The sequence below is a fragment of the Phocoena sinus genome, chromosome 9 (assembly GCF_008692025.1).
Source record: "Phocoena sinus isolate mPhoSin1 chromosome 9, mPhoSin1.pri, whole genome shotgun sequence".
Classification (NCBI taxonomy): Eukaryota; Metazoa; Chordata; class Mammalia; order Artiodactyla; family Phocoenidae; genus Phocoena; species Phocoena sinus.
In genome coordinates this window covers 73,785,598-73,800,822 of record NC_045771.1, presented here as the reverse complement: position 1 = coordinate 73,800,822, position 15,225 = coordinate 73,785,598, and the positions used below count along the sequence as shown (strand labels likewise).

The window sequence follows — 15,225 nt, the reverse complement described above, 5'->3', positions numbered from 1 at the left end:
TCATATAAGTGTAATCATACAATATTTGTCTTTTTGTGTCTGTCTTATTTCAGTTAGCATATGCCTTCTAGGGTCATCCATCTTGTAGCATGCATCAGAACTTCCTTCCGTTTTAAGACTGAGTACTATTCCATTGTATGTACATACCACATTTTGTTCATCCATTCATCTGTCAATGGACATTTGCATTGTTTCTACCTTTCAGCTATTGTGAATGATGCTACTGTGAACATTGGTATACACACGTATCTGTTTGAGTCTCTCCTTTCAATTTTTTTGGTTACATGTCCAGAAGTGGAGTTGCTGGGTCATATAAGTAAGTCTATAAGAGGCTGGTTTAAGAGCGATATGGTTTCAAATTTAGCTTCAAACCCTAGCAGGTGTATAATCTTGAGGCAATATACCATGGTGGTTCTATGAATGCGCTAGAGGGCTGACTGTCTGGGTCCAGGTTCTGACTTCATTGCTTCCTAGCTACTACTCAATCTCTGTGCTTCAGTTTGCACATCTGTAATATAGGAGAATAAATGTACGAATCACATTGGGTTCTTGTAAGGATTAGTTATTATTGTTCATTTGTTCCTTTATTACACCTAAAATAATGACTTACGAATGGCTTCAGGGGGTCTGTGAACCCCTCAATATTATATATAAATCTTTCTGTACAAGTGCACTTTTAGATTTTTCAGAAGAGTTACAGTGGTTTATTTTTCCCTTTCTTAGTCAGATTCTCAATGGGACCCTGATCTATCAAAGGGGGAGAAGTGCTATCCTAGAAGAAGTTAGTGGCCTATAATTTAACACCAAGCCTTATAAACGTGAGCTTGATTAAGCAAGCTTGTAAAATGTCCTATGATGCTTTGGGATGAGGTATTCTCTGTGTTGCCTTTGTTCTGGCTAAATTCCAGCCAAGGAAATCCCCTTGCAGCAATCCCCTTTCTGTTCCCAACTATTATAGTATTGCTACAAATGGTAAAAAAAAAAAAAAAAAAAAGGAAAAGAAAAAGAAAAAATCTAAAACATTCCCAATTCCATATATAAAGAGAAAGTAAGATATCTGACAGACACACCAAAACATGTATGAGTGTGTGTGTGTGTGTGTGTGTGTGTGTGTGTGTGTAATAATTAACCTAACTTCAGCTTTGGATAACCACTTCTTGGGCTTAATATAATAAGGTAACCCACAGCTTAATGTAATATACCAATTTACTTATTAATTCTCCAAGTGGTATAAACATAATGTAAGTCACCTCAGAGGAAGACAAACAATGCATCACATGAGAAAGAGAAGTGATGATAAAGAAAAGCCTATGAGGGCTGCAACAAAGCAGCTCGGTCTCTTCAAAGAATAAAGCTGTGATGGAAACCCATCTTTCATAATTAGCAAAGGGTCTTTTTAAAGGTACTCCATTAATGTGGTGTAGCTGAATCCCCTTCATAATAATTATTCCGTAGATTTGCATACTACTTTTAACATTTCAAAGAGCTTTTACAGGCTTTATCCTAAAATCAGTGTGGGCTTCCTCTGCTTCCCCAGGGGCCTGCAGGTGTTCACTGCCACGACTCCTCATGGTAGGATAACCTGGAAGCCTGCTGCATTGGCATGCTGGGTCTAAACAAGTAGCAGAGTGGAACTCCATAGCTTGCAGTATAGATCTTTATCCACTAATCCTAAGTCCTCCTCTTGAACAAGATTAGTGAAGCAAAACTAGATTGCAGCAAGCCTAAACTAAGAAGTCCAGAAAAGAGCACTTCAGGCCTTGGAACTATTCTGTATCACACTCATCCAGATACTGTTCAACAAATATTTATTGGCTGTCTAATAGTGGCCAGGCATTGTTCTAACGCTGGGTATGCTGCAGTTAACCAATTAATGCCTTGACAACAAAGAGTAGATATTCCAGTGGAGAAAGGGAGATAACAAAATAAACAAATACATATATAGTATGTTAGCTGATAAAAAGTGTTAAGATATGTTTAAGGGGCAGCCAATGTGGGGTAGAGTGGTAGGGTGTCAGGTTCCAGGAGGAGCTTGGTGCCCAACTCCATAGAACCTTGTAGCTACTGTAAGGAATTTGGTTTTTACTTAGAGTAAGAAGTGAGATAAGGAGGCATTGAAGGATTTGAAGCAGAAGAACGACATGATCAAATTTACATTTTAGTAACGTCGTCTGGCTGCGGTGTTGAGAACAGATTGAAGCGGGCATGAGAAACAGCTATTGCAATAATCCAAGTGAGAACAAGAGTGATATTTCCCTCATGCCCCTTTTCAATCAAAACCCACCCCCTGCCCCAGTAAACTATTGATTTGATTTTTTTTTATCACTATAGATTAGTTCTACTGATTCTAGAGTTTCATATGAAAGGAAGACAATGAGGTAATGGAGAGGAGGGGCTGGGAGGATATCTGAAGGCTGGCTGTGGAGGGAGGTGGATGCAGCATTCACCAGTAAGAAATAATACATTTTATTGTTCCCTCTTTGTTGGTTAGTGGTTTACATGGTATTTTGAGCTATAAAACAATCTGTCAACTGCTGTGGGTTAGGCCATGTCATGCCACAGCGTCTGAGAGTTCTTAGACAGATGAGCAGAAACAAGACCTGTTGAATGCCCTAACCTCCTTAGGTGGGGACCTCTTTAAAGACTTGGTTCTGCAACCACCATCTGTGTAGTGGGTGTACAGGACTGTCATGGCACTAGAGTGTTCATTTCCTTGCCTGTATTTTAACTCGCCTCTTCACCACAAGTCAATTATATACTGAAGCATATGTATTTCATGAGTTTACTGCACTACTTGTCACCTCATTTGCTACCATTTACCCTCACTCCATAAAAGATCAGCAAAGTCTATTTAAAGCAGTTTCACACCCATACATCTCTACAATGTTGATTTAATTACACCCTTTAAAAACTGGAAAATAACATAATTGAATTTTAAAAATATATACTTGGAATAATAGTTTACAAACATTTTGTATTCTTTTCTTTTCACTTATGATATAGATTTCATTTCAACCAGTAGGAAAAAAATATTTATTAGTTTATCATGTCACTAAGCAACTGTTTATTTTAAAAGTCTGAACAAGTTTTGATTGCCTGAAGTGATTAACATATTGGATGAAAAGACAATGGGTACAACATTTAACCTCTAAACAACTTCACAGCCTATTACAGTATTTTAAAAAAATCTTATATATGTATATCAATTATATGTCAATAAAACTAGAAAAACTGTAATTTGAGATGGTTAAGTGTAATCATTTTTCAGTACATTCAAGCCCTAAGTAACTAAACATCACAGTTAATAAACACAATTTGAGTGTATTCTATAAATAGAGCGCTGTCCTAGTTACTAAGTATAAAAAAATGAATAAAGTATGAGACATGCTTTTGAGGGAATCATCGTTTCTTCTCCACCAAAATGAACCAAACTGGCAAAGTGTCCACAATGAACATGGATTTTCATATCACTTGCTTATTTTATGAAAATAAGAAATATCATGAGCAACATGTGGCACTCTCATCATTTGAGATGGAAACAACGGTAAAAACTTATAAAATCTGATCTGTAAGTTGATAATAGTAACTAATAGATTTTTCAATAAGCAGTGGGCAGTCTGGCTGCCAGTATCCATTTCTGGTCACACAAAATCAGTGTTTAAAAAGAAAAGCCTGTAATTTTCTTAGAGAGAAAAACACAACCCATTTTCAGACAAGCACAAAGTAAAAAGTTCCATTAAGCCTTCTGAAGAGTTTGAAGGTTATGATTTAAAAGAGTGTTCGGCCACTGAAAAAAGTATTCTGTGGCTTTTCATATCACCACCACTAACTACCCTCCCTGATGCAGTGCAATATGGTAAAGGGCCAATTCTGCATTGTGGCCATGAAGCATGTGCAACAGCTTGCAATAAGCAGGAAGTCAGTGTGAGGGCCCCAGGGCTGTTGAAGGAGGATGGTTCAAGGTCAAGAGAAACCACACTGTATGCTTCTCCACTAAAAGTGAAATTAAGTTAAAATGAATACTCTAGGGTTGCCCAAAGAGGAAAAAATGGCCAGAGAAGAAAATCCCACGGGTGTATATGGAAGAGACAAAGGGTGGATGCGATTATAATTGTGATGGTGGTAGGGGTGTGGAATTACTCTGGGGAGGTGGAAAGTGCAGACCTGTTGGAATGGAGGTATATATGGGATGCTTGCTTGGATGTGAGCCTCATATATATATATATATATATTTTTTTTTTTTTTTTTTTTTTTTTTTTTGTGGTACGCGGGCCTCTCACTGCTGTGGCCTCTCCCGTTGCGGAGCACAGGCTCCGGACGCGCAGGCTCAGCGGCCATGGCTCAGCGGCCATGGCTCATGGGCCCAGCCGCTCCGCGGCATGTGGGATCTTCCCGGACCGGGGCACGAACCCGCGTCCTCTGCATCGGCAGGCGGACTCTCAACCACTGCGCCACCAGGGAAGCCCCCTCATATATATATTTAACACTAAGTATAGCATCTTGTTCTTTCTTCCAAATCACTGCATCCATACCTTAAGGAGGGCTCTGAAATTAATAAATAATCCGCTATTGAGCTATACTTTCTTGTATTTAAAAATAATGTTGAACGAGGAATATGAAAATAATAAATGAATCTTCTCACTTACCTTCTCCAGTGTGGCTTGAACCACTGATTCGCTTTCTGTATCTAGGGCAGAGGTAGCCTCATCTAAGATCAGGGTCTTCGGGTATTGAACTAAAGCTCGAGCAATCGCGATTCTCTGTTTCTGTCCTCCACTCATTTGAACTCCTTTTTCCCCTACCAAGGTATTAAATTTCTAATGAAAACTAGGAAAGAAAACAGAAACAGAAGGCAGCATGGTTAGATGATTAGAACAGGAAATGGCAATCACAGTTGTGTTTTAATGCCAACTTAATCTCTACTTCAGTCTGGCTGGTATTGACTTATGATTTGTTCTTTGTAAAAACTATTTTAAAAGAGTGTAGTGAAGAGAAGCCCTAAGAAAAATTTGGCTAGGACTAAAAGAATGAGAACATAGGATAATCAAGGATTTTAAGGAAGATTAATAATAATCTGAACCGATTTTCAAAGTTTTAAAGACATTTTTTGAATGCACTGGTATCTTTAAAAGAAACACTATCTGGACTCTGTTGAATTGATCTATTTGTTTTTCTTTCACCAATACTGTACTGCCTTGATTACTGTAGCTTTATAATAAGTCTTGGAAAGTTGGATAGTGTAGTCTTTTAACTTTGTTCTTCTTCAACATCGTGTTGGCTATTCTTGGTCTTTTGCCTTTCCACATAAACTTGAGAATCAGTTTGTTGATATCCACAAAATAACTTGCTGGGATTTCGATTCAGATTGCATAGAATCTGTAGATCAAGTTGGAAAACTGACGTTTTGACAATATTGACCTCTTCCTTTCCATGAATATGGACTATCTCTCCATTTATTTAATTCTTTGATTTTATTTGTCAGAGTTTTGTAGTTTATATAAATCTTGTATGTATCTTGTTAGATTTATACCTAAGTATTTCATTTCTTGGAGTCCTAATATAAATGGTATTGTGTTTTTAATGTCCAATTCTACTTGTTCATTGTTGGTATATAGAAAAGTGACTTTTGTATATTAATCTTGTATACTGCAGCCTTGATATAATTGCATTGTGTACTTTTTTGGTCTGTTTCATTTATCTAGCATAAAATTTTTGAGATTCATCCATGTTGTGTGTATCAGTAATTCACTCCTATTTATTCACAATGTGCATCTATCTTGGGTTGCCAGATTTAGCAAAAACAAAAACACACCAAGAACCAGGGAGCTCAGTTAATTTTGATTTTCATGTAAACAATGGAATACTTTTTTAGTATATTTCATACAATACTTGGGATATACTCATACTAAAAATTATTATTTATCTGAGATTCAAATTTTACTGAAAATTCTGTATTTCATCTGGCAATCCTACATAAATCACAATTTGATTATACATTCAGCTGCTGATGAACATTTGGGTTATTTCCACTTTTTGAATATTATGAACAAAGCTGTTATGAACATTCATTTACATGATATTCTTGTAGTCATATTTTCATTCCTTTTGGAAAAATATGTAGGAATAGAATGCTGAGTCATAAGTATTATGTTTAACATTATAGTAAACTGTCAAATTTCTTTCTAAAATGATTGTACCAATTTCACTTTATTCAGAATGAACGAGAGATCCAACTGCTTTATATCCTAACCAGAAGTTACCATTGTTATTCCTTTTAATTCTGGCCATTCCATTGAATGTGAAATGGTATCTCATTGTGGTTTTACTTGGGATTTCCCTGATGACTAATAATGTTGAATATTTTTCATGTATATTTTCTCATTTGATTATTTTTTGCTGAAATGTCTGTTCAAGTTTTTGTCCAGTTTTTATTTTATTTTATTTTTTGGTCTAATTACCATTTTGCAAAGTTCTTTATATATTCTGGGTGCACATCCGTTGTCAGGTCTATGTATTGAATATTTTCTTTCACTCTGTGTCTTGCCTTGTCAGCTTTTGGTTTCAATGACTGTTTCTAATGTTTTTCTGGTTTTGATTTCACTGATTTCTGCTCTAGTCTTTATTATTTCCCTTGTACTTGCTTTGGGTTTGATTTGCTCTTCTTACTCTAGTTTCTCAAGGTGGAAACTTAGTTTACAGATTTTAGATCTTTTTCTTTTCTAAAGTAAGCACATAATGCTGTAAGTTTCTCTTAAAGCAGTGCTTTAACTGTACGTTGACGCTTGAACAATGTAGGTGTTAGGGGCACCAACACCCGTGCAGTTAAAAACCAAATATAGGGCTTCCCTGGTGGTGCAGTGGTTGAGAGTCCTCCTGCCAATGCAGGGGACACGGGTTCGTGCCCCGGCCCGGGAAGATCCCGCATGCCGCGGAGCGGCTGGGCCCGTGAGCCATGGCCGCTGAGCCTGCGCGTCCGGAGCCTGTGTTCCGCAGCGGGAGAGGCCACAGCAGTGAGAGGCTCGCGTACCGCAAAACAAACAAACAAACAAAACAAAAACCAAGTATAACTTTACAGTCGGTCTTCTGTGTCCACATCCTTGAATTCAACCAGCTGTGGGTCGTGTAGTACTACAGTATGTATTTATTGAAAAAGGAATCCATGTATAAGTGAACACATACAGTTCAAACTCATGTTGTTCAAGGATCAACTGTATTCCACAAATACTGATATCTTGCATTTTCATTTACTTCAAAATAGTTTTTAATTTTCCTTGAAACTTCCTCTTTGAGCCATAGGTTATGTAGAAGTAGGTTCTTTAATTTTCAAATATTTGTGGATTTTCCAGATATATTTCTGTTATCGATTTCTACATTTTAATTCTGTTATGGCCCAAGAACATACTTTACATGTTTCCTTTGAAATTATAAGTTTTTTCTTCCAATGGTAAAATCGATAGCTAGTGGGAAGCAGCCACATAGCACAGGGAGATCAGCTCCGTGCTTTGTGTCCACCTAGACGGGTGGGAAGGAGACTCAAGAGGGAGGAGATATGGGGATATATGTATATATACACTTGATTCAGTTTGTTATAAAGCAGAAACTAACACACCATTGTAAAGCAATTATACTCCAATAAAGATGTTAAAAACAAAAAAAGAATATTGTTTAGCTCAGTGAACAGTCCATGTGCACTTGAGAGAAATGTTTTCTGCTGTTATTGGGTGGAGTGTTCTATAAATATCAGTTAGAGCTAGTTGGTTGATAGTATTGTTCAGGTTATCTATATCCTTAGTGATTTTTTGCCTGCTTGTTCTATCAAGTACTAAAGCCTTCAGCTAAAAATGTGGATTTGTCTCTTTCTCCTTTCAGATGTACCAGTTTTTCTTCTTGCATTTTGAAGTTTTTCTTAAGTGCATAAACATTTAGTTGTTGTTTTTTTTGCCTATGGATCATAGTTTCCTGTTTCTTTGCACATCTAGGTATTGTAGAATATGTACTGAATTCTGTGCATGAATGCTGAAGAGACTCTGAATTCTGTTTTCTTAAGAAAATGTTGATTCTTATCCTCATAGGCAATTCAAATATTGCTTGATCATCTTGAACTATGTAATCTTGGTTTTATGCTTTGTTGGGGTTAATCTATAGAAAGTCTCAAAACTTGGCAGGACCCAACGTCCAAGTTCTATCTCCTTTAGGGATCTTGTCATGGCTTGATTTTAGGATTTGTTAGAGCAGGTCTAGAGTCAGCCTTAATCTAAGGTGTGGTCTTTACCCCTAAGGTGTGACTTTTTTTGGAGTCTCAGCTATATGCCTGAGGTATTAAAAATGGTGTTAATGTGACCTCTCCACTATGGCTGGGTTGTGTTTTCAACATCTCCACTATACTGCTTGACTTCTACTATCTCGGCTGTACTCTCGGCTTTGTAGCAGCTGCTCTGTGGTAAGCCACGGGTAATCTTATCCTCAGAGAAGGATTCCCAAGGGATGTCTACATGGACTTCTGCCTCCTACCTCATGTCCACAGCTCTCTCATTTTGCCTCTCCAGTTGCTTAAGCTGCCCTGAAATTCTATCTCTGCCTTTTAGCTCTGTGGGACTGCCATGTTCTCTCTGGTTTCCATTTTACAGAGATATGGTCAGAAATTTGTTCCCGGGAAGTATGCTGAAAATTCATGGACTTTCTTAATGAGTTTCCTTTCCCTCAGGAATCACAGTTTTGTGATACCTCTTATCCAGTGCTTGGAAACAATTGTCCTATGTCTCATATATTTTGGCCAGTTTTATGGCTGTTTATGGGAAAAGGCTAGCAAGTATCAGTTAATCCTAATTCAAAAATATGTGTATATCATAGAAGGAGTAACGGTATTTATTTCTGAGTATAGCTTTCCCTAAATTTTCACCTATACGAATTAACCACTTCTGTAACTTTTATTTATTATTATGCTTATTCTTATTTCCCTGGTTAACCATGGCTGTGGAATTTAGTTTCTATCATAATAACCCAGCATCTTTAATTTGTTCTTTGGATTATATCTTTAGGGTTTGCTATTAGATTTATAGCAAGTGACATCTTTGTGTAAATATTGGACTTTTAGTAAAAGGGAATGACTTAAGAGGCACCAGAAAACTTTCTAATTCCAGGTGGGAAACTGAAGATCGTTGGTGTTTTGAGGAAAGGAAGTCACTGAAAGTGTCAAAAGGTCAAAGAAAGGAAGTCTTTGTTTTCCCAAACCACACGGCAAAGAATGACCTCAAGCCTTTAATGTTTTCTGTCCTAATTATGACCCTAAATAATGGGGATAGGTGGTAATGAATGGCAAACATAAGTTTTTATGAAATAAACAAAAAATAACAAAATTATTATGACCTATGGAGTGTAGTTTGTAAAATATATCCATTAAAACAAACTGTTTTTGCTATGGTCGCCTTCTGGGATGTTGGAATTTTATTTGTGTTTTTTTTTTTTTTTTTTTTTTGCGGTACACGGGCCTCTCACTGTTGTGGCCTCTCCCGTTGTGGTGCACAGGCTCCGGACACGCAGGCCCAGCGACCATGGCTCGGGCCCAGCCATGCCGCGGCATGTGGGATCTTCCCGGACCGGGGTACGAACCCGTGTCCCCTACATCGGCAGGTGGACTCTCAACCACTGCACCACCAGGGAAGCCCTTTATTTGTGTTTTTAATTTCAAATCTCATCCTTTCATATTTCACGAGGTTCTCCCCACAACAATTTCAGAGGATGCTGATGAACAAATACTTTGAGAAAGAAATATTTTTAGAGCTCTCTATCAATTTTAAATAGCCATTAGGATCCTATATGTCCTAATACCCAAAATTATAGTTTACTGTATCTCTTTCCAACTATCATTTCACATGTCTTGTCCAATATTAGCTCCATGTACTTCTAAAGTCAATGGTATTTTTCCTTTGCCTTATCACAGAACCCATCTAAGCACTGTGTGTGATATTCCCACACTTAGCCACAAGATGGCGTTGCAAACCAACATTTTTGCAGATACATGATATCCCTCAGCTTGCACTGATGATTTTGTTTCATATTTCTTTGTTATATTTTAACATATCCCTTATTTTTTCTTTTCCATTTGCAGTGAGAACTAGTAAGAACTAAACGGATTAAAAATTGGACCTTTCAAGGATGTATTTCTTCTTTTGGTTGTTACCACGCTCTCTCATTTTCAGATGTGTCACCTAGGACAATGCAAAAATGAATCACACTCCCCCTACTCTGTAGATGTTATTGTTATTGAACTTATTTTGGAATATTTCAGTGCTTTACACTTAAGCTAAGGATATAGGCTACATAGTGTACTTACCATGGGGAACTCCATTATAAAATCATAAGCATTTCCTTCCTTTGCTGCTTTCTCAATGTCTTCATCAGTCATGCCATCTCGTCCATATCTAATATTGTTATTAATGGTGGTCCCAAACAAAACAGGCTCTTGGCTGACCACTCCAAAATGTTCTCGATAATGCTGCACATTTAAAGTTCTGATGTCGTTACCATCCACCGTGATCTGTGAATCCAAAGGAATGGATCACGTTGTGATGCCTTTCACTGCATTGGATTAGAGTCCTTTGTACTACTGCAGAACATAAGCTGAGAAGCAGGTTATTTCAGGAAACAATGACTATATTTTGATAAAATATTTGTAGCACGTATAATGCCAATAGACTTTTTCTGGTAGTTGGGAATTAATAAAACCTAAAAAAAATGACTTAAAATTTGGCCAAACTACCTGAATATCTTTACTCTACGATCCACAAATTAGGTATTATGAGGATATATACTCTAGGAGCCACAAATATTATCATATAAACACATGTAAAACACTGCAGTTTTGTTATTTTACCTTTGCACTTTTTTTCTAGGAAACATCCTTCCTTCCTTTCAACAGCCCACTCCTCTGCAAAAGGTAAAAGTGCATTCTATTCACTGCTATAAATAATATTAAATGAACATTGTCTTCTCCATAGATAGTACCATTACCTATTATCCCAACATATTCCAATGACAGAAGCCAAGGTTTGATAATTATAACTCTGGTATTTCACACCAACTGGTATTCTGTCTGGGCATGGATATTCTATGCAACTGCTTTATGTAAGGAATGCTAATCCAGTAATTTATTTATTCAATATTAGCATGGATACATGAGTCTAGTAAACTCCAAATGAAGACTTAAGAAATCAAATTTAAGTTTTAGAAGAGTAGATTTTCTTTTAAAAATAACAGTTGAAAAATTGAATAGAAGCATTAAGCATTATGCTTCTGTGACTATCACAGTCTTGTTCTCTATGCTGTTTACAAGGGTGAGAAAGTTAAGTGCAACATATGGATGACAGAAAGAAATGAGACAGTATATTTTCTACAGATATTATTCTTTTGGGATGTTTTGAAAAACAAATTATTGATAAGTTCTGCGTACTACAAATTACTATTTTATTTTTCTCTATAGCATTTATTATCTTCTAACATATTATATAATTTACTTATTTTATTTATTGTCTGTCTCTACTTGTTAGAATGTAAACTTGATGAGGGAAGAGAGGTTTTTATGCTTTGTTCACCAATATATTCCCACCAATGTATTCCACCTAGAAGAACGTCTGGCACTTTGTAGGTGCTCAATAAATATTTGTTGAATGAATGAATATGCAGGAAAGAAAACAATATGGTTTCTCTCCCAGTTCCACTGTTAAAAATTAAAAGTTGACACAGCTGTAAACTCTCTGTAATAGGTGGAATTTCCAAATTTCGTCGTGTGGACTGCGTGTGATCTTGCTAGGTGCACTTACAAAGTCGTCATCAGGATCATATAACCTCTGCAAAAGTTGGACTGCTGTACTCTTCCCACTGCTGTTGAGGCCAACCAAGGCTACTGTCTCTCCAGACTTAATTCTGAGATTCAGACCTTTCAGAATCTATTGGAAAGTATGGGGAAAAAATTCCATAAAACTAGGATAAGAATATGATTTACCTATCTTCAGAAATGTAATGTATAATTATAAACAGGAAAAAATTCTCTGGCACTTAAAAACAAATTTAGATCTTATTACGTTTGTTTCAATGTATGTGTATAATAACCTATAAAAATTTGGAGAAAAATGCTAATCATCTCTCTATATAAAGAGGAGCTCTAAATTGAGTACTTAAAGATGATTAACTAGCCACAGGAACCGTTTTTTCATATTTTCAACCAAAATAATTTATGTGAATTTCATGACTAGCAAGTTAGTGAAAGTTATATCTTCTAACTTGCAACAATTGAATGAAATCTTGCCAGATATCCCTGTGAGCTATTTAAGGAAGTTCTTTCTTAGAATATATGTAACATTGTTGCAAAACAGACTCCAAACTAAAACAATGGGCAGACTTCTTAGCAACTCCTACGAATAGGATTTCACCACTAGAAAGCCTCTTTTTCTAGCGGTGGATCTCACAGGGACATTTCAACTTAGGGGGAGTACTTTTACAATTTTCTCAATAACTGAGGGTTGTTACCAGCATTTAGTGTCCCAGGGACCTGCAATATGAGAGAAACCTCACAAAAAATTACCTTCCCAAAATGACAAAGTAATCCTGTTGAGAAACTCTCACCTATCTTTGCTTACATTTTCCCAAAACATGGGAATATCCCCTTGGATTCTTTCACTTTGATCTCCTCATTTGTAAAGAAAGAGACTCTGTAAACAAACCAAATGTAAAACCTTCAAAGGGCCAAGCACAGAAAAATTCTCTAAAGGAGGTGACAAATCAGGGACCCCCAGTGAGAGTACCTCCTCTCCCACCTGCACTTTTACTCTAGAATTCGCATCTGTTCTTTCTTTGGAAGAATCTGTGTTTTGTTTATTTAAAGTGGGTGGACTTTTGGGGGGGGGAATTATTTATTTTTCAATTTAACAAAAAAGCCTATGTTTTAAATGTTCATTTAAAAAATACTTGTTTAAAACCCATACAATGTAACGACAGAAGCGTGCTTAAGTCTTCAGGAAGCCAACCCAAATGTAGTTGCAAAATGGAATTATAATGCTCTATTTATGTTAAGAAAAATGATAGAAGACAACACTATTCCAATAATGGTAATTAAGTAACAAAATTTAAAAAAATAGAGCTTTGAAAAAAAGAATTTCAATCAAAGACTTAGAGAAAAATAAGGAAGTAGGAGTAGGTATATATTTTTTTGATGCAAATTATGCAGGAGATATTTGGACACTTTAAAAGACATTGAAGGTTGATGGCATCAGTAATTTTACCAATTTCACTTAAAATCATGTCATCCTTTTTCTATAAAGCAGGTGTTTTATTAGGAAGTACTCTTTGCAATCTTTAACAGTAACTACCTTTTTAGATAAATACACTAATAAGATGAAAGGATGAAGACAATAGAAGAGACAGACACATTTTTAATTTTGAAATTTGAAATTTGAATTTGTCAAAGGCTGAATGATAGAGGGAGAAGGATGCACTTTATGCTGAGTGTGTGTGTGCCTGTGTAAAAGTGAGAGAGAAAGAAACTGAGGCAAAAATGCTGGTGTAGTAAAAGTCCTAGGAAAGGGATAATGGAAAGACACAATATATGCACAATTCCCCCAGGTTAGAAACTTTAGAAAGTTCAAATGAGTTATCTATGCTGAGTGGGAAAACATCCAGGGACCACCAGTAGGTGGCAACATCAATCCAAGACATTTTTGCTGTGCTCCCAAATCCAGAGTGAAGGAATTCCAGGAAGTCAAAAATGCTTTAGTCAGGTCAATATAGAGAGGAGGCTGCAAAATGTAACTAGCTCTTCTAGAGTTATTTGTCCATTACGAATCTATCCTTCCTTCTTTCCTTCCTCTCTCTCTTCCTCCCTCCCTCTCTTTCTCTGTCTCTCTCTCTCTCCCCTCTAGTCTCTAAACAAAGTAGCCAAATCTTGGTCAAAGTGATCCTAAACAATCTCATATGAGGAGATCCTAGCCAGTGGAAGGTAATATTAGAAAACTGTACATTTCCATAATTAAATTTTACTTACTTTGATAGATGGTCTTGATGGATAACTGAAAGAAACATTTTTAAATTCCACATTTCCTTCTATGCATTCCAATTTATAGCCTGTTGTTGAAAACTTATCTATAGCAGTTTTCTTGGAAAAACAAAGAGGACATTATAAATCTTAGAGAAACTAGGCTGGCACTCTCTATATCCTAAAAGTAGTATAAAGATGGGTTTTCTTTTACAGTGTTCTCCTTTCTGCTTTAGAAGTGCATTGAGTTAGATATGAAGTTTCAATAAAACACAATCTCCTTGTTGAAGAGTTAAAATAATCTGTCTTTCCATAGCCAACTGGGCAACATGGATTTTGCCCATCTTTTTAAGTGAAATGAAAGTGCCTGTTTTTTGGTTTCCTTCTTGCAGTAATGATAGTTATCTTTCAAGGCAGTTAGGAGTCTTACCTTATCAATAATGTGGAAAATATTAAAGGCGGCTCCTCTGGCTATAGTGAAGGTTTCAAAGCTAGGGGTTGCTGCTCCAATGCAATAACTACTATGGATTACACTAATAAAAACCTACAGGAACAAAAAATAATATTTATCCTTCACAGTTATATAAGAGGGACAACAGAATGAAGTGTATACTTGGTTGAGACTCAGAGGTATATTAGAGAAATTAGGTAGGAAAGAATGGAAGATGCTGCCAAAAAAGGAAATATTAGTTAATCCAAGTGCAGTTGGCCTTTTCCTAATGTTGAACGACTTCTAATTGTCCCCTAATCTTGTCGTTATTACCTGTTGGGAAGCTGAGCAGAAAAATCTGCTTACTGAGGAGTGCTGAACATACATGAACCTGGGTGGGTAAGGAGGTGAGCTGTACTTCCCTGCATGCTGGTTAACTCCTTAACTTTAAAGAAAAGGATATTATAGATTTCATTGTCTTAGAGATGCTGTACTATTTTTTCCCAAACTTTTCTGAATTCATATATTAGTGGACACCTGTTCATTTTCAGACAGACACATCTCTGCCAAAAGTCAAATAAGCAAAGAACCCCACAGGCTAAGTGCTATTTTCCCTGTCTTATAGATGAGGAAGCTAAAGCTTAGCAAGTCATACACCTACAGTCACACATAAATTGAGGAGGAAAAATGTGCTAAAAATTCCTCATGCTCAAGTTTCATTTATCAGAAATAAATGAATAGCTTAAAGACTTAAAAATGAAAGTCTCAA

At 36.5% G+C, this 15,225-nt stretch overlaps 1 protein-coding gene across 1 annotated transcript in view; it reads right to left on the bottom strand.

Annotated features, from left to right (window-relative positions):
- Nucleotides 1-15,225, bottom strand: part of ABCB5 (ATP binding cassette subfamily B member 5) — a 109,059-nt gene that overhangs the window by 75,617 nt on the left and 18,217 nt on the right. Inside the window, 5 exon segments of the mRNA XM_032643026.1 lie at nucleotides 4,647-4,817; nucleotides 10,334-10,537; nucleotides 11,820-11,945; nucleotides 14,036-14,146; nucleotides 14,457-14,570. Coding sequence (XP_032498917.1) covers nucleotides 4,647-4,817; nucleotides 10,334-10,537; nucleotides 11,820-11,945; nucleotides 14,036-14,146; nucleotides 14,457-14,570 — 726 coding nt within the window.